This window comes from Cavia porcellus, unplaced genomic scaffold (assembly GCF_034190915.1).
Source record: "Cavia porcellus strain 051 isolate PalLab524CR breed Dunkin Hartley unplaced genomic scaffold, mCavPor4.1 scaffold_6, whole genome shotgun sequence".
NCBI lineage: Eukaryota > Metazoa > Chordata > Mammalia > Rodentia > Caviidae > Cavia > Cavia porcellus.
This window is the reverse complement of record NW_026947489.1, coordinates 21,528,759-21,548,304: the sequence shown is the minus strand read 5'-3', so window position 1 is coordinate 21,548,304 and position 19,546 is coordinate 21,528,759. Positions and strand designations below refer to the sequence as shown.

Sequence of the window (19,546 nt, the reverse complement as noted above, 5' to 3'; positions counted from 1 at the left end):
CTTGTTTATGTAGCCTAAGCTGGCCTCGAATTTACTGCAATTTTCCTGCCTTGGTCTCCTGAGTGCTGGGATTACAGCACCATGCCCAGCTCGCCTTTCATACTTTTTAATAACATCAACTCAAACTGGAAGGACCAACTTGGGTTGGGGCCATGTCACATCTATTGGAGAATACTTACATTTGTTGTAGTTCTCTTGGACACTTTGGGAATTTCAATTTGTCGAAGATTCTGTGAAACTTCTGCAAGGCTTTTATGTCTTCTTAATGCATTTTTCCTTTTAAAAATAAAAAGAAACTAGTCAAAACACACCAGATAGAAGTTACACGCAGTTAAATTTGAATGGAACCAGCATCTAAAATGAAACCTTTTTAAGTAAAAGTCAGTTGTCTTGGTATTGGCCTAGATTTATATCAAAACAAGTCACCACTAAAATTTCCAAAAATAACCACTAGAAATTCAGCTAGTTAATAGCAATGAAAAGCATCAAGGACAATTGGAAAAGTGAATTGCAACCCTAAGCTTATTTCATAAATGTCTCCTAGTTCCTAGAGACCCCATGTGGACTGTTTTGTGAACTACAGAATAAGGGCTGCATATTTCTTAGGTAACAGAGTGTCAGATGCTGCTTGGCAGGAACGCAGACAGTTAGCTTCTGTGATTCAGACTATTAATTTAGTTACATAAACAAAGATAACAGACCAGGTTTAATGCACCCTTTGTCTGACCTGTATGACTAACAGTACAAGTGATGCCTTCATGCCCTGAGTGCTCACCTCCTCTTCTTGGCTGATCTGGTCCGGAGCTCCTCCAGCTGGTCAGTGTTGGTGCTGCCTGGCATTGATCTGTGAGCGCTCGAAGGAAGAGACATGGAAAGCAGTGGCGATTTACTCTCCTGGGTCACAGAGTCATCACTGAAAAAGTCTGTGGGAAGGACATCAGCCAGCTTCTGAGGAATCTCAAGTCCAAGGCTGTTGTAAAGATTCCCCAATGTCTCTGGGATGGAGTCAATGTACCTGCGGAGAAAATTGGTTAGGTATGAAGCACTCACCACCTCACACCTCTGTTCCTCTTCACCCAGCATGAGAAATGGTCCTCACAGTTCCGCAACTCCAGACAACAACTGCGTGGCTCTCGGTAAAACAAATTTAAAGTGAGTAGCCACAGAACTTACAGTTTCAAAATCTCTTGCAGAAAATTCGCTGGGTATGCTGAATCTTCAGTTAGATGCACAATGCGCAGCAAAGCTGTCACCTGAAGGAGATTTTAGAAAATAACCATGTACTCTCTGCAGGGCTGCTGAAAACACTGGGTCCATTCCCAGCAGCACTAAGATACGTACTTACCTCTTCCACTACTTGCTCCATCTCATCTGGGTTTTCTAGGATGGAAGGACACTGCAAACACATCTCCAAACGAAGAAATACCTGAAGCTGGCACCTTGAGAGAAAAACATTCAGTCATGTCTACGTTGAATGCCCATTAACTGAAAACTCCTTCTGGTACAAGATCTATTTGTATAAGAAATAATGCCCAGTAAGAAGAGTCATTGCTTACTTTAAATAATGATGTGCTTATTAGGTAAGTAAGTGACATGTCAGAAATTCACAAAAATCAGCTAAGCATTTCCAAGCAACTTGGCAATCTTAGATTCCAACAAATGTTAGAGCTTTGTTTTAGCGTAAAATTTTAAAATTAGGTAAGTGGAAGGAAATTACTTACTCTCTGACTTCATTTTCCTTATCCAGTTTTTTCCCCAGATTCTGTCGGAAACTTTTGCTAGTTTTTAAGAGATCACTTTTTATATGATTCAGGCAGGCCACCTAAAAATACAAATTATTACACGGAAGGTTACTTATCATTATCTCTAATTTCTTTCATAGCCTACTAATGCCCCAAGAGAGAAAGTATATTCCCTTACAAATTCTCCTTTTCCTTCATTTGAACGAAAAATAATGGAATATTCTTCTTTAATATCATTGAAAAAATGATTTGTGAGCACGTAGGCAAGGACAGGGCAACATGCAAGCAGAACAGTCTTAAAAAGAAGGTCCCATGAAATGCTGACAGAAGTGTAAGTTTTTTTTTTTTTGTTTTGTTTTGTTTTGTCTTTTTCCTTTTTATCAGTACCAGGGATCGAACTCACAGCTGCCTGCTTACAAGGCAGGCGCTTATGCCACTGAGCTAAACCTCCAGCCCCCCAGAAGTATAAGTTTTATAAACCACTATTGTTCACTTTAGAAGGAGCCCCGCTTTTGCCAATAAACATGAACAAAAATAACAAAAACATGGTCTACAACCATGTTTACAGCACTGCCAGGCACCACATCTAAGGAGTTTTAAAAATTACAGATGACCAAGTCCCAACCCAAGCGCTAGGTGATTGTGGAAGGCAATGAAGGCTGGAAAATAATGGCTTGATTTGTGCACCTACCATGTACGTCAGCAAGACACATGTAGTTATCTACCCACAACTATTCCTTTGTTTTCACCCTACCAGGTCATCATGTCGGGCTTCTAAGGTCTGGAATTTTCCTTCTCTCTTGTTCTTCTTACCATGTTTGGTGCATGGACAGCACAACAGACATTTCCAAGACATGTGAACAGACCCGCCAACACCCAACCAGCCGTTGCATCTATTAACATCTTACTTCTACTTCCTTGGTGCCTTTGGATTTTAGGAACCCTTTAATAGTTGAGATCATGTTCCGAGCGCATGAATATAATGTGATTTCCCCTGTAGTCAAAGTCTTTTGGTAATTTTCATGTATGTAGGATAGCAGCTCCTCCTCAGTCTTAAAATCTGTGGGAAAAAACCCCTAAAATTAATGATCACATTCAAGTTCTTATGTTACTGAAGCCAATGGCTGTCGGCTAGGGGAAGATCTTGCCTCCTAAGGGACATCTGACTAGCACTGTTGCGGCAGATTACTGCTCTCTAGAATTCCAAATGTATCATATGGTGGGAAAGGAAAAACAATGGAGACAATGGAAAGTGGTTGCCATGGATCAGGGAGAAGGGAAGGTGACTAATTGGGACACAAATGATTTCTGATTTCTATACATATTCTGTTGTTATATGTCTAAATATTTAACATTCTTGGATTTTTCTCCTTCAATGTACATGTCTGTAACTGAGATGACTGCATTAACCTTCTATCATTTAGATCTGTCAAAATTGTCCTGTGGTTCTGCCAATTTTTGCATCATACAATAAGCCTTTTTTATTTGGTTCATACAAATTCAGAATTGCTTATCTTCTTGTGATTATGTCTTTTGTCAGTGAGCAATGCATTTATTCCTAGTGACTTTATATGTTAAAGTTTTTGTTGCTTATATTAATATAGAAACCTGCCTTTAAAAAAATCCAATCTGATAATTTCTTCCAAAATAAGTTCATAAGTGTTATGATTATTAGTAAGCTATATTATGCCTCAATATCTATCTATATCTTTTTTTTTAAAAGACAAGGTCTCACTACATATTTAGGCTGGCCTTGAACTCACTATGTAGCCCAGGCTGGTCTTGAACTTGTGGCAGTCCTCCTGCCTATCTCCCAAGTGCTGGAATTAAAAGCGCACAGTACCAACCCTGACCCAGCCTTATTAATTAATTAATTTTCTTTTGTGAGAGGGCCTCACTAAGTCCCTCAGGCTGGGACAGAACTTGTGATCCTCCTACTTCCGCTTCCCAGAGGGCAGATTACAGAGAAAATTCTTTCTAGTAAATATGAACATAGTGGTCAGTCTGCAGTTTGCTTAAGCAGTTTCTCTGGCTAAGAGTTCCTTTGTTTTACTGAGTATTTACCTCGTTCTTTTTTTTCCCTGTCTCCACTGCATGTTTTCAGAAGTGATCAAAGTTTAAAGAAATCTCTGTTGGGAATATTGGTGGCATTTTGACTGGGATTAAGTTAAATCTATCTATCAGTTAGGGGAAAATGGTCATTTTGTCAGTGCTGTCCAAGAACAGGGGATGCCTCTCCTTTTTTTTCTTCTGCTTTCCTTTTTCAGAGTACGCTAGTTTTCACTATAGATGCCTTTCACTTCCTTGGTTAGTTCCTAAATATTTAATTTTTGTTGATATTATTGTGAATGGTATTTTTTTCTAATTTCTTTCATGGGCTCACTAACAACACGTGGGCCAATGGAACAGAACAGAGGACGCAGAACCAACCCTACACATTTAGCCACCCAATCTGGAGGAAAGATAACAACAAACAGTGCTGAGAAAACTGGTTACCCACATGTAGAAGACTGAAACTAGACCTACTCTCTCTCACCATGTACTAAATTAAAATAAAAATGGCCCTGAGATTTAAGTATTAAAACAGAAATACTTTACCTGCTAGGAGATAAGACACCGGCAAATATTTCTGAACAGAACCCCAGTTGCACAAAAATAACATCAAGAATGAACAAATGGGAGCACATCAAATTAAAAGGCTTCTGCACAGCGAAGGAAACCACCAACAGAGTGGAGAGTCAACAAATAAAATGGCCCAAAGTGGGCAACTGAAATGAACAGAAACTTCTCAGAAGTGCAAATGGCCAATAGACACATGAAAAAATACTCAACAGTGCTGGTCATTAGAGAAATGTAAATTAAAACAACACTGAAATTCTATGGCTGTCATCAAGAAATGAAATAATAAATGTTGATGAGACCATGGGGTTGGGGCAGTGGGGGGCCTTCTCCGCTGTTTGTGGGAACGTAAACTAGTATGATCAGTACAGAAATCACTGTGAACATTCCTCCAAAATCTTAAAACAGAAACTCCACTCAATCCAGCTATTCCCTTTCTATTATCTTCCTGAATGAATAAAAGTTACCATATTCTAGTGATCCATGTATACTCCTGTTTACAGAAGCATAATTCATAATGGCTGAATCCTGGAAGCAGCCTATAGTCCATCAACAGATGAACGGAGAATGTGGCACTTATACAGAGGAGGGAACTACCCTGCTCTGAAAGAGAATAAATTTGAGTTAATCTATAATGTTAAATGAAATAAATCAGACACACAAGCTGAAATGTCGTATTGTTTCTCTTATATGAAAAACCCAAAATATGTTAAGTAAATCAAAGGGCAAAATAAAAGACAATAGGAAATAGGGAGACAAGACTTTCACAAATGGGAAAGGAAACTAACTGTGGGGGAGAAGGGGAAGCAGACATAAAAAGAATTAAAATGTGCCATGTTCATGTACCAACTACCCACAATAAATGTATTCATTATGTATTGCAAATACATACTAGTAGAGTTTTAAATAAGTAAACAAACCAAAATGCTATACAGGGGAGAGATACCTTTTGGTTTAGAACTCCTTAATGATCTTCCTCTGTCTTCCAGCTTATCAGCTGTTCTTCCACCAACTGTCTTCTGGATCCCTTTTTCCCCAGCTGCATCTGGACTGCCATCTGGGTGTAACTTCTGAGCCTTTACATTCAGCCTTGCGACATTCAACATCTTTAAGGAGCGACACATGGTATTCATCTTCTGCCTCACTGGAGTGCGAGGGATGCCTCCTGCCAAAATGACAGCAAGGATGAAATGTCAACTAACTGTCTCTTCTGTGGAATCAGAAACTACTTTTATTCAGATGCCATGAAACAACAAGTACTCTTCCCGAATGACGGGGATTAGGTAGTTCTTGAATCTTTTTCTACCCAAACACAGGGAAAAGTCCTTGTAACTGATATTTAGGAACTAAACTACATGTGGATGAAGGCCATAGTGTTATGATGTTCATCTTTCTTTTTTTTTTGTCTTTTTCATTTTTATCGGTACCGGGGATCGAACTCACGACTGCCTGCTTGCAAGGCAGGTGCTTATGCCGCTGAGCTAAACTTCCAGCCCCACACAGTGTTATGATGAAACTATAAAAGATAATTTGGCAGTTTGCATCAAGAACCAGTTTTCATATTGTTTCACCCAGTAAACTATCCCTAGGAACTTCTGCTAAGGAAAGCGCTCAAAGGACAAATTACATATAATTACTGTAGTATATTTATGAGAACTGAAAACAATCTAAATGTTTGACATGAGAATTTGTAAATTTTGTTAAACAATGAGGCAAAATAAAAGGCAAAGGCGTGGATAAAAAATATTTATAAGGGGAATGAGGTTTATTTATTAAATTTCTGCTATTACTAAAAATGAAGGTAGCTTAGTAGGAAGGACTGTAGGTGATATTTTTATCAACATGGGCTTGTGATTATTTTCAAATCTCAAATATAAGAATTTGCCCTTGTTAATTTAGTTACTATTTTAAACTTATTTCAGAGAATCTTTTAAAATGTAGACTCTAAAGACTGCCGTAAGAAACAGCCATTCTATGTGCTTACGTTTCTTTTTGGTGTCTTCTTGGTTAGCTGCGGTAGATTCTTCCCTAGAGCGTCTCTGGTAGAGCTCGGAGAGGAGATGTGTTAATTCACTTTCAGTTTTGGAAGACTGCTCTTTATTAGTTGAGGCAGCCTGTAGTAACCTGTAAAGTCAAGAGGTCTAGAATAAAACAAAATTCTAATTTTCCAAAATGCTTAGAAAATGAACAGAGCAGGAAAAAAATCTATTATCGTCTTAAAAGCTAATCAACAGCTATTCCCAAAAGGTGCCTTTAAAAATAGTTTTTCTGCCAGGCATGGAGATGCACACCTGTAATGAAAAGAGGAGGAAGCTGTTGAAAAGAGGAGGAAGCTGGATAGGTGGGATGTTTAGTTACTGAATGTTTTGCCACCTAGAGCTAAAGATCAGTCACCAGGGAAATCATGAAAACGTATTACATTCAAAAATGTATTATTTGCATTTCAATATCTCCTGGTATCCAAAATCATCTGATTAAAAGTGGGAGGAAGTTACAGTTCCGCCTGCTGAGCAGTGGTAACAAATCAGGGTACGCGCAAGGATCCCAGCTTCACGTAGGTGGCTGGTCAGCAACAAATAACTCTCACAGTATGTACGTGGGTCTTTTAACAGAGGGAGCATTTGCTGGTTTTTCATTTTACTGTTAATTTTTCAAAATACAAACCCTTCAAGGAGGATACAATATAAATAGAGAAGTATATAGCTCTCACCAAGATTAAATACTTGTTAAGTTTCTTACAGCTGCTTCAGACTCTTTTTCAAAGAAGCTAGGTGTGTTACCAGAACTGCTAACACCTTGCCCCATCTCTTCCCACCTCTTTCCCCACAGAAATTCCTAGACCTGTGTGGATTTAACAAAATTAGCATAAACTGCCACTTTATGTTGTAAATTCTACATAAATACACCATTTGCAATCATTTATAGTCAACGTATTTTTCAGGTGTATATAAATAGCTCTAGTTTATTCATTTTTACTAATCTATATATAATACTCTACGACTATATCATCATAGTATCCATTTCCGGTTTGACGGTCAACTGGTTATTACATTGTCACTATTAGTAACTAGTGATGAAGAGCCTTCCTTGTATCTAAGAATGCTTTAACATAGTATTTAATGTAGTATTCTAGAAGTGAATTTCTGGTTACCACAAATTTCCAAATTGTCCTTGCAAACGGTTGTAAGCCTTTGTACTTCCACCCTTGAAGTTCATATTTTCTTAGGTGGTACTATAAATTTAATAATTTAAGAGGTAAAAACAGAATTTTTTTTATTATGGTTTTAATTTCTGCCTGCCAGAGCAGAGTGCCTTCAAATGACTGACTGTCGGATTTTCTCTTATATAATTTGTTCACTGGCATTCTCTGTGCAATTTTTAGCTGGATTGCTTCTCTTGTGGACTTTTAGGACTTCTGACTAATTTGGATACTAAGTCTTTATTGACTATAGTTTGCATCCCAAAAAGGAAAAGAAAAATTGGAGCTAGATATTTTTGTGGAAAAAAACTCCTTAACCTTGCCTCTCAATGGAGACTTTTGTTTATTTGTTTTGGTTTGGTTTTTGAGACATGATATCACTGTGTAGTTCAGGCTGCCTCCGACTCATGGAAATCTTCCTGCCTGGGCTCCAGAGCCAGGGCTATGCTAGCATACCCGGCAATAACAGTTTGAATTTCTTTTCTTCTTGTTTTTTGGAGACAAAGTTTTGCTACAGAGTAGTTCAGGTTGGCCTTAAACTCATTATGTTGCTCAGGCTGGCCTTGATGTTGTGACAATCCTCCCACCTCAGCCCCTGTACTGCTAGGATTACAGGTGTGCACCAGCATGCCCAGTGTTATCCTCCATATTCCCAATATTGTATTCCTTTTTTCTAATTGTTCAGTTTTACTGTAGTGTATTTTATTTGACTTTTCAAAGAGCCATCTGTCTTTAGTTTCTTTGTTTTACTTCTGTTTTGATCATTTTATTCTTCCTTCATTTAGGGAAGGGATGTAGTTCAACTCTACTTCCTATGTTGGATTCTTAGTAACTGATTTTTAACTTTTTTTCTTTATAAAATTCATCTGTACTACACAAGTTTGCTACTGTCTATTTCACTGATGTTTCTGAATGGTTTCAGACAGGATAGTCATAATACATTGGGACTGTTTTACTTATATTTAACAAGTTTACAGCTGGGGATTTAGCTCAGTGGCTAACTGCCTGCCTGCTAAGTGTGAGCTCATGAGTTCAATCCCCAGTACCAAAATAAATAAATAAACAAGTTAAACCCACATGAATAAAACTGAGAGTTGATTCTCATATACCCAGAGAAATAAAAAGCCTTACCAAAATGACTCCATCAAATCTGAACTGGCCCCACTGATGTTAGAGAAAAGAAACCACTTCTCCAGGACAGCTGGGCTCCAGGGAGCTGTGCGGCCGAGCTCCTGCTCAGCCCACTGGGGAATGGGGGGAGCTGCACAAACACAGGACAGGTGGGACAGGAGAGGAGAGGTTAGAACCACTGCAGAGCCCCTGGGACCTGCTCCTTCTCTGGACCGACTGCCTCCCAAGAGACTTACAAAGTGGCTTAACAAGACTTACTTATCCCACCACCTACTACTGTAGGCCGACACTGTGAAAAACATACAAGGACAATTTAAAGTTTGTTTTTATTACTGACAACAAATTCCTTCATCTTATTTCTAAGATGTTCCTCTAAAAACAGGGCTTAAGGAGTGCTATTTTGTTGTTCTTAAAAACGTGCCTCTTTTTTAAAAGTGGTTTTAGCACGATAAATATAATAATAACAGCAGCATAAAACCGCAGAATGTGACAGCTGGCGTCCAGTAAGAGGGAAACTTGAAACAGTATGATGTGGCACTGTGTGTGGAAAGGGAGAGCAGGTTTTCTTAAAGCAAGCCCAACAGAGCTGTAGCTGGGCAACACTTACATAAACTTTAGTAAACTCTGCAATTCTGAGAGCTCCTTATGGGACCTCAGAAAATGAAATTCTATATATTTAGGAACTCTGAGAAAAAACAAATACTTAAAAATGTACTCAAATTCCTAGCAAGACTTTCAAGTTCTAGTCACTATTCCAGAGAGAGCTAAATGACACTCTGAAAAGAGTCCCCAGTGTCTAAAGGGTAGATGAGCCAAGGGCCTTGCCACAGACAGGTACAAATATTAGCAATGCTAGCTCAGGCTGGTGGACAAGGAGGGCGTGAGGAGGAAATGGTATGTGGGCTTGGTCTGATGCATGCATGGGCCCCCCGGACAGTGTGCGGTGGAAAGCGGACAATAAATCAGCACAGTGATCTGCATCCTTCAACTGCTGGCCAGGCCACGGCAGCAAGTACTAGGAAAATACTGATACTTCTTTTATCACATTCCCAAATAGTTTTCAGACCTGCTTCTAAGGCTACAAATAATTAAAATATACTCTGTTCTACTACAGTAAAAATTTTCTGTAATGCAAGGAGCTAATGCATGGCTGTCAAATGAAGTAATGTCATCTGTACAAAGTATTACCTTGTCTGGGTTGAGGTGTGATTATCCCGCAAGGGCTAACACAGTGACTCTGGAGTAGCAGCAGCTAAAGTGGACTAACAACTAAATACAAAAAGCCAGAGGAACACGCTGCCCTACCCTCCTACCCACATTCTTCCTGCCTGCTTGGCTATTTGCTGGTTCTGGAATGTGCTTACTAGGTAGTTCTCAACCTTTGTCACTGTCTGGTGTCCCTAAACTACAACAATTTCAACCCTTTCTGGCTTCCTCCCATCCCATTATCTTTTCAAAGGACAAGGCATAGATATAATAGTTTACTTATTATGTATTTCATGTGTCTTTTTAATGGAACTACACTACTCATTAGGATTGCTATTAGTTTTTATTACTATCAAAGATTTTGAGAAGTTGGTCCCAATCCACTTTCTCAAAGATATTACTTTTAGAATAAGACTGTGTAGAATATTTTTTAAATAAAGAAACCTTGTATCACATTATAGCATAAATTCCTGTAATCTCATTTGCTGGAGGCAGGGATATATAGTTTAGGAATACAGCGCCTGCCTGGCAAGATTCCTCCTGAGATTAATTCTTGGTACCAAAAAAACCTATTTGCTGTGTCACATTAAAACATTCAGACAATGGCAGTAAGGTCTGTGGGAATAAACACAGAAGAAATAAATACCCCATCAGCGCACTGCTCTCCCAGTCCTTTAATCCCTGTCCCCCACGGACCCCCCACCTTTGCTCTGTCTTCTGTTGTCCTCACTTCCCTCCTTACCCTGCTTCCCTGACACCACTGCAATCCCTCTCCACCCCCACTTTGGAACCCATGACCTTCTCTAGTTGCTCTGTCCTCACTTGGCAAAACCCCAACCCTGGCTACTCCGGCACTCAGCCTGCTCTGTAACTGTCCCCAGCAGGTGACAGTGCTGCAGGCAAACAAATTCGCTCATGAGGGACCTCGTTTTACATTCGTGACCACAGAGGGAACCGTGCTCACTGCCTGTCTCCACTTCCATTCACACGTCCCACCTGCCTCCATCAAGTGCCAGCGCTCCATTAAACCTTGCCAGCCAGTGCCTGCTTCCGAGCTCACTGACGGAACTCAGAACCCCAGAGTCACATCGCATCCACTCACTTCCCAGCAGCCCCTCAGATAGTCTTGCCTCCCCACCAGTTACCTAAGTATGTGTTCCCAGGATCACCCCCTCCACCTGCACCTTCTCCAAGACGTCTTACCAGCCATCCTCTCCCTCTCCCGAACAGTGTTTGCCTTAGTACGTCAGCATGTGAGCACGCTACCATTGTTAAAGATCAAAAACGAAAACCTCGACTGCACTTCCCTCTGGCCGCTGTTCATAGCTCTAATCTCCTTCACAGCAAAGCAACTCGCCAACACTGTCTGTGCTGGCTGTTCTCACTGCCTGTCTCACACTCTGTCTTGAAGCTGACTGCTACTCACGTTTCCACCTTTCTCGTTTCACCAGAACCTGCATCAAGACCACCAGCAATCTCCTCAACATTCAGTCACATGTCAACTCCCAGCCTCGTCCTCAACCCAAGAAAGCAAACAACCCAACCCAGCGTGCCCTCTCTTCACCTGGCTTCCAGAGCACCACCAGCCTGGCTCTCCTCTACCTCCTGCCTGCCCCTTTTGTGTCTCCTTCGCTGTTTCTTCATCCCCAGATTGCTTTGTCATCGAATGCTGATTCAGACCTCGGTGCCCTTCTTTTCAGCTACACTTACCCTTTGGTTGTTTCATGACTTCACCTATCACAGCTGACTCATCTCCTGTCCAGACAGACCCACCGAACCCCACACATGCCTGGTTCTTAGCGCAGCCCATGTGCAGATGTGAGGCTCAGATTTATGCCCCACACAAAGCCCAAATCCTCACCAGCCCGGTGACCTGTTCTCCCTCAGCCCTGCCTGTCAGGAAAGGTAGCTGCCCTCCACTGGTTAGGCCCAATCTCTGGAGTCATTTTCAGTATCCCTATATTCCACACAACCCTGTGATCCAAGAGCAGATTCTGTTGGCCCCCCTTCAAAATATAGACAAAAACGCTACTCTGTTTTCTGTATTGTCATCACTATCTCTTTCCTGGATTATCAGATCTCTCTGATTGTCTCTTGCTATCCTTGCTTCTCTCTGGCTAATTCTCAGCAAAGTACCCGGAGTAATGCTAGTAAGATGTTAGGTCAGAGACTGTGTCCCTGTGGGAAGCTTCCCAAGGCTTCCTCTTACTCCAGTAAAAGTGCAGGTCTTCTCCCTGCTCTGTACCCTGTGCGATGTGGCCTTCTGGCTCCTAGCACCCTACTCTTGGCTTCTCCCACCTCAGCCACTGGCTTACTTGCTGCTCTGACAACACCAGCCACGTGCCCATCTGAGCCTTGGCACTTGCTGCTGCCCTGATCGGCAGCTCCTTCCGTCACGTCCCTCCTGCCTTTGTAGTACAGATCTTCTCTGGTCACCCCAACACCCCTCATTCCCTCCTGTGTGCTGCTTTACTATAGCACTTGTCTTTCAAATAAATGACAGGGGGCCGGGGATTTAGCCCAGCAACACAAGCACCCGCCTGGCAATCGCAAGGGCGATCTGTAGTAAAAAAAAAAAAAAAAAATCCAATCAAATAAATGATAGGATTTTTCTTATTTAGCTTATTGCCTATCTCCCCTGGCTAGATGGTGAGCTCCAAGACAACATTTTGTTCTCTGATGTCCATTTTGTTCTCTGATGTATTCCCAGTACTTAGAAGAATGCCTGGTACAAAGATAGATAGCGAGCACTCAGTAAATCTGTTCAGTAAATGAGTGAATGGAAGAAACATCAAGTTGATTATATTTAAATTTACCTCAAATAATTAACGTGTCATATTAGTAATAACTTAGTAAATTTTAAAAGACACAATCACTATAGTTTTCCATACAGTCTTCATTAAAAGCCAGGATTCACCTTATGATTTTGATTTCAAAATGGTTTCACAGACCCTCTGGCCTCCTCAGAAGGGCTTCACAATTTCTATAATAACGCTTGAAAGTACTGAGCTTGCTTTTTCGATCTTAAGTACTAGGGCTCTGACTGCATAGTGTAAAAGTTCTGCACACCATTCCAGACTGTTAGTTACTGCCTCAGAAGCGTACCAGAAGCAGTGGCATCTTCAAATAAACGATGAATCTCATTCAGTACACGATCCGTAACATCTGAGAAAAGGGATGTTGTATCCTGGGGGCCTTCGGCTGCGACCGTTTGGAGAAAATGTCCTTGGAATTCAGCTTCCCTGACGTGGAACACAGTGAGAATCATAGCACTGGCAGACAGTGGGGAAAGGATTCCGGTGACAGGGGGCCAGCCTTCACCCGGGTCCACACTGGCAACCTACAAAGAAGTTTTAATTAGCTGGGAATATTATCAATATGCTTAAAGAACATAGTTTATAAAAGAATAATAACTGGCTATTAGAGGTAGAACAGAATTTCCTAATCATATAATCCTAAAGTTCTGATTTACAAATTAAAAAACCTAACATTGCCAGGAGTATTTACTAATCACGGACGTGCTGACTAAATCCTCACAACCACTGAGGTAAAAAGACTGCCCTCATTTGGTAAAGAATTAAAGAGGCTAAGGAGCAAGTAACCCATGCAAGATCACCTGTTTTTTGGGAGAACATGGGGAGATGCTAGCATGGGGAGATGCTAGGCACAGCTGACTTCAAAACCCAGGCACCTGGGGCTGGGGATTTAGCTCAGCGGCATAAGCACCTGCTCTGCAAGCAGGTGGTCGTGAGTTCGATCTCCAGTACCGATTAAAAAAAAAAAAAAAACAAAACAAAAAGCATGCACTTAGGCACTACCTCTTCAGGGTTCCTCTGGAACACCCAGTGGCAGCGGGACTGCCTGACTCCTGCACCAGTGCTCTCCACACCAGGGCACTAGGCTCTTAGAACAGCACCAGCAGTGACCCCCCCCCCTCCCCGCATCTTTCTCTGGGCTGTTCCAAGAGAGGACTCAGAATGTAGGTACTACCTGAGATCATGGAGGTAAAGTGAAGTAAAAATTACCATCACTTTGAAATCAGATCTGATTACAGGTATTATCCTTTTCAGAAAACACTTCCATGTCTTAACTATTGTGATGCTAGTATACCCAATTCCATAGTGTGTAGTAGCTTTTTTAAAAATACTCATTTAAAAAGTAATCAATAGGGCTGGGAATGTAGCTCAGCGGCATAAGCACCTGCCTTGCAAGCAGGTGGTCGTGAGTTCAATCCCTGGTACCAAGAAAAAAAAAAAAAGTAATCAATACATAACAGAACATTTGATAATTAAAAAGAAAAAAAGAAAATCATTCATCACTTCACACTCTAACACAATCATTTGATTGACCTCCTTCTCTCCTATTGGAATCCAAGAACTTACTTGGAGTCAAGGTAGCTGCAATTTTATAAATGGTTTCTTCACTAGTGACACCCTCATCATGACGCTACAAAGGAGACAGCATTAGTTCCCAAAACATCATCCATTTCCCAGGGCTATTATGTGGAGCAATTCTTAGGATTTTATAAATATACTCATCTCAAGTTACCAAGGTGCTCCAAGATAAAAATCACACGGCACTTGGAGGACACCTACCAGATGTAACTTTTCAGCCATCAGACTGCTTGCCAGCTGCTGAAATAAGAGCCCTTGAGTCAGTCTGTTCTCCTCTGGACTCTGTAGCATCCAGCTGTCGGTGCCCAAAGTGCCACTCATCGGGAGAGACCACTGGGCCACTGAGCCTTTTAAAAAAATTCTAACTGCATTCTGAAAATGTCTCTGATGCATGGCCAAGGGCTCTAGGGTAACTGTCCATGTTTCTTGAACCTCTTTGCCTGTGAGAAAAAAAGAATATTAGAAATTCTAAAATAAGAGACATTTCTAAAAAGAGATTTAATAATAAAAACATCAGATTTCCAGTGTAGGTACTAGTATTGCCACTTAGCTCCCATTTTAGTGCTTACGACTATTGTCAGCAAGCCACCACAGCAACCGAAGACTGCGTAAACAAATAGAACCACAAGGGCAAGATATGATGTCAGAATGTGTCAATAATTATCACTTAGAAATACGCAGTCCACCAAAGAATTCTCCATGCTGGAGATTGAACCCAGAGGCCCATGCACTCTAGGCAAATGCTCTAGACGTCATTTCTTGTTTGTTTGTTTTGGTAATGGCAATCAAATTTAGGACCCTGCACTTGTCAGCCAGGCACTTGTGCCATAGAGTTATATCCTCAACCACTTCTTTTTTTTTTTTTGTCTTTTTCCTTTTTATCGGTACCGAGGATCGAACTCGCGACTCCCTGCTTGCAAGGAAGGTGCTTATGCCGCTGAGCTAAACCTCCAGCCCCCCCAGCCACTTCTTAAGCCCATAAAATATAGTGCATCATACTGTAGGAGAAGGTTAAATTCTAAAGACTGGATGATGAACTTGTTCAGCAAAATTACTCAAAAACTCCTTTAAATTCCACATGGCATATAACAGTTTAGCATATGCATCTATAGGCAGTATTATTTCTGTGTAAATAAATAATGCATTTAGAAATAAGACTCACCATATAGAAAATCACATGGTAAAAGAAATCTATGAAGATTCTAATGTGATTGTGTAGACTAATTTATATCTTCTTTTGGTTAATCAATGCCTCTCTGCAGTTTTCAATTTATCAGTCTTTTCCAAATGGCAATAAAATCTAAACACCGATATGCTTGGGTATCTGACAATATTATGCATCTTTGGGAAGAGCTAGAAAATTCTTTTTTAAAAAATCATTCACATGTTCTTTTTTCACACATGACCTGGTAATTGTACTGTATTAGAACTCAATCCTTTCCTGGGATATCTCTGATTTTGCTTATACACTTTTAGATTTTTTTTCAATTACAAGCATTAACTGAGTGCTTAGGCTGTGAAAAATACTAAAGTTAAAAGTATGGACCTGCCTTGAAGAAGTAAATGTATCTAAGATTTCCAAACCTCCAATAACATTATTTACTTACCTTTAACAGGGAGAAATAATGTTCCTTCCATTCGTGGAAATGAGGCTTCGTACACAGCAGGATTATAGAGTAAACAGTTTAAAGTGGCATCAGTTGGCAGAGTTGAAATCCATGGAGAGAGGTGAGGTTCACTTGACATCTTTCCTTCACCGTCAAGTATTGTCTCCCCAGCTTTAGTAAAACTCCAGTTGAAAGTTTCAGGTGGCAAAACAGCTCCTCCTTCATGGCGGAGCAGTTCACAAATTGTCCAGTACCCAACATGGTCTGGGGAATCCCACAACTAAAATACAAATAGCAGAGCGTCAGGTTAGCGTAAATTAAGAACTTATGAATAAAGCTAAAGGAAATAAAGCTGATACTAATGTTAAAAAATCAAATTACACGATTAATATATTTGTCAGACCAAAGACAAACATGGCCAGCATCCGCTGATTACTACATAACATGCCTTCAAAAAAGATTTCATTTGAGATAGACTTCATTTGTATTTTCTGTCAAGGAATAGAACTGGAATATAAATCATAAAGTATAAAACATCAGAGTCAGAAGGGTTACAAACTTTTATACATTAATAAAAATAATTCTGTCTTACACAACAAGGGTGAGCAGGTGTCACGGAAAGAGGCAGCACGGGCATATGAGTTAGGGTATGACTGTCACTCTGCTCTGTCCACCCACAGGTCTGAGGGACCTAACAAGTCCTCTTCTGCTTTAACTGAAATTCTCATCTCTTCCTGAATTCCTGTGTAGCCTATAAAAACGCTGTACTCTACCTCTAGCCGTTCCACCAATATCTTTCCAAATCATATACCTGAGGGTACTATTCTCTGAAAGCTTTCCAGGATAAAGTAACTAGCTATGAAGTCAATCACAACACATTATCTTCTATTTTCTCCATCCAGCATCCCCTATGATAGGACAACACTAAGGAAATAAGAGGAAGACCCACCCCAGACTACTATAAACTGCCATGAACGGGAAAAATGTGATACAGTCAAGGTCACCTAGACAATTCTCCAAATTTCCAAGACATTCAAGTTCCAAGAGGATCAGGGAATTATTCAGATTCAGCAAGGCAATGACAGGCCAACTCAAAAATCCAAAACTGTCTTAACAATGCTAGAAACATTGATCTTTTGATGGGATCTTGATAGATCATTTGATGGATTAGTTTATGATCAGCATTAAAAAATAAACAGAAACTCGGGTAGGCGGAGGCAAGAGAATCACTGCAAGTCTGTGGCCAACCTGGGCTCCACAGTGAGTTCAAGACCAGCCTGAACTAAGTGGTGAGACCCTGTCTCAAAACAAACAAAAACAGAAAGAAAATAAACTAGAGCACAACAGTAAACACTACACGGAGTGGTACTGAGTGTAATAAGAAACTTTGAACTTTTGTTTCAGTTATTCACAACAATCAAAGAAACTGTACCAGAGTATCGATTAACTAGTATTTGCTGTTACCAGATGTGGTTCCCTTATATGGAGGATGTAGGAGGAAGATAAAAGATAAATTAATTCAGAGACCACAGATCCTGATGGTTCCTGCAAAATGGATACAAAAAAAAAAAAAAAAAAAAAAACTATTGAAATTGAATCAGAGGACCAGTCAGGGAAAAAAAAAATCTGCTTATCAAACGAAAGGTAAATCTTTAGTAAGAGCTTAAAAGGACATTAACTTTTTTTTTTTGTCTTTTTCTTTTTTATCGGTACCAGGGATCGAACTCATGACTGCCTGCTTGCAAGGCAGGCGCTTATGCCACTGAGCCAGATCCCCAGCCCCTGGACATTAACTTTTGATTAAAAAGCAATATATACCCATGATTTCAAAATAGCATAGAGTATATTTACACTTCATTTGTATACACGTAACAGGGTGAAGGACATGTCACCCGAGACCCCTGTCGCCTTACCTTGGACCACTCGGTGGTGTCCACCCAGTAGAAGGTGATTTTTCGGGCAACCATGACCTCCTGGACTCTCCTGGGGAACAACTTCTCCATCACTTGCTTAGGCGTGGGCGGCAGGCCCTGGGCCTGGGCCTCGCAGCCCGACACGAACTGCACCAGCTCCCTCTGTGAGTGTGGACAGGGCGCCAGGAGGAAGACAGCGTTCACTAGGCCCCCGAGCGCGGCCTCGGCCTCCTTGGCTTCGCTGTCGGCATCCAGCAGTCTGCGGCCGCTGCTCCGCAGGATCGGCTTCGTGGGCGACGTGATCTCAGGCCGGTCCCACTGGTAGTCTAGCAGCGTCTCCATCAAGGCGCTGTGCGTGTGGCTGGCCCGGGGCGCTGGGCCGGGGAGGTGGGCACCGTGCGCGCGATCCCCGAGCCGGGCCTCCAGCTCCTCCTCGAAGTCCTCCCAAGAGCGCGTCCCCAGCTCGCGGAAATTGGACGCGCGGGAGGTCCGGCCTCGCGCGCCTTGAGAGTCAAAGAACTTGAAGGCCCAGTGGACCCCAGTCAGGCCGAACCGGCAACCCAGGTAGGTGAGGAGGCGCAGGGCCGCCCGCCTGACCGGGCTCTGGAGAACGGAGCCACCCGCTGTGTCAAGAAGCAACATCACTTTGTGACAGCAAGCCATGTCGGCTGCGCCGCCACCCTTCGGGGCTGCAGCCGCGGCGCGCGCCCCTCTTCCAGAGACCTTTCCTTCAACAAACGAGCGCCATTGACTTCTTCCCTGGTCAAAAGTCTCCCGCGCTCTACCAAAATTAGTGCTATTGGCGGAGCTAGTTGCCAATGTCAGTTCTCATTGGCTACTTCTCCACGTAAATTACGTGAAGCCTTCAGTTTTGAAGCTGATTAGTAGGGCGGGGGAGAAAGTTCCATCTTGATTGGTCAAGGTCGTGACGTGGGCGGGCCTCTGAGGTCTGTGAAAAAATGAACATTCATTGGTCCGCGCCTTCAATTTAAAATTTAAAGAGGCGGTACTTGGGGGCGTGTCAAAAGTTTCCCTGTGGCTGCTCAGCGTTTGAGCAATTGTGCGCAAGCGCAGGAGCGCATTGGCGAAGGATCTGTGATGTTTTTACTAAGATTTTTGAAAACAGTGCCGGGAGAGAATATTGAGATAGTTTGAATCAAACCGATTTTAAGCAACGCCCTAGGACTTCTCTGGAGTGAATTCCAATGGCGAAGGCTTTAATTTTCTGTAAACGTTAGAGAGTCATTAAAAATTAAAATGTTACTCCTTTTACCCCAGTAATTTGTAGGAATGCGTTTGAAAAAGGCAACCATAAAGCCAGATAATAGATATGTGCACATCCTTCGCTAGATGTATGCGCATTTGTACGTACCTACAAAATAAAGATGTATTTAATTTGAGAAAAATTGGAAACACCAGCCAGTCACCCACTTCCTTCCTCTCCCTGGATCCGACTCAGGCTGATTTCAGAGATGTGAAGATGTGTTTCTGGATCTATGAAATCTACGGTGAATGGAATATAGCATTTGGAAAGAAAACAGGAGGCAAGAAGGAGAGGTGGTTAGTGGAGCTGTGTTTTGGGAGACTAAGCCAATCTTCAACATAGTTGAGTGACGCCTATTGAACAATTCACCCCTTCCTGTGCTCTACAGCCTCCATTATATTGCTTTTCCAGTCAAAGTCCTCAACAATTACTGCTTCTACTCAGTGACTTACCCTTTTATATGAGTTTTTC

At 41.5% G+C, this 19,546-nt stretch overlaps 1 protein-coding gene across 1 annotated transcript in view; it reads right to left on the bottom strand.

Annotated features, from left to right (window-relative positions):
* Ticrr (TOPBP1 interacting checkpoint and replication regulator) overlaps positions 1–18,721 on the bottom strand; it is a 39,659-nt gene extending 20,938 nt beyond the window's left edge. The window contains exons 1-13 of the mRNA XM_013158495.2: positions 17,812–18,721; positions 15,899–16,178; positions 14,493–14,731; positions 13,003–13,237; positions 8,692–8,821; positions 6,346–6,485; positions 5,308–5,526; positions 2,651–2,802; positions 1,722–1,822; positions 1,346–1,439; positions 1,174–1,253; positions 776–1,015; positions 180–276 (exon numbers count right to left, since the gene is read on the bottom strand). Coding sequence (XP_013013949.1) covers positions 180–276; positions 776–1,015; positions 1,174–1,253; positions 1,346–1,439; positions 1,722–1,822; positions 2,651–2,802; positions 5,308–5,526; positions 6,346–6,485; positions 8,692–8,821; positions 13,003–13,237; positions 14,493–14,731; positions 15,899–16,178; positions 17,812–18,474 — 2,670 coding nt within the window. The 5' untranslated portion in view covers positions 18,475–18,721. The remainder of the gene's footprint in view (positions 1–179; positions 277–775; positions 1,016–1,173; positions 1,254–1,345; positions 1,440–1,721; positions 1,823–2,650; positions 2,803–5,307; positions 5,527–6,345; positions 6,486–8,691; positions 8,822–13,002; positions 13,238–14,492; positions 14,732–15,898; positions 16,179–17,811) is intronic.
* Positions 18,722–19,546: the final 825 nt, after the last annotated feature.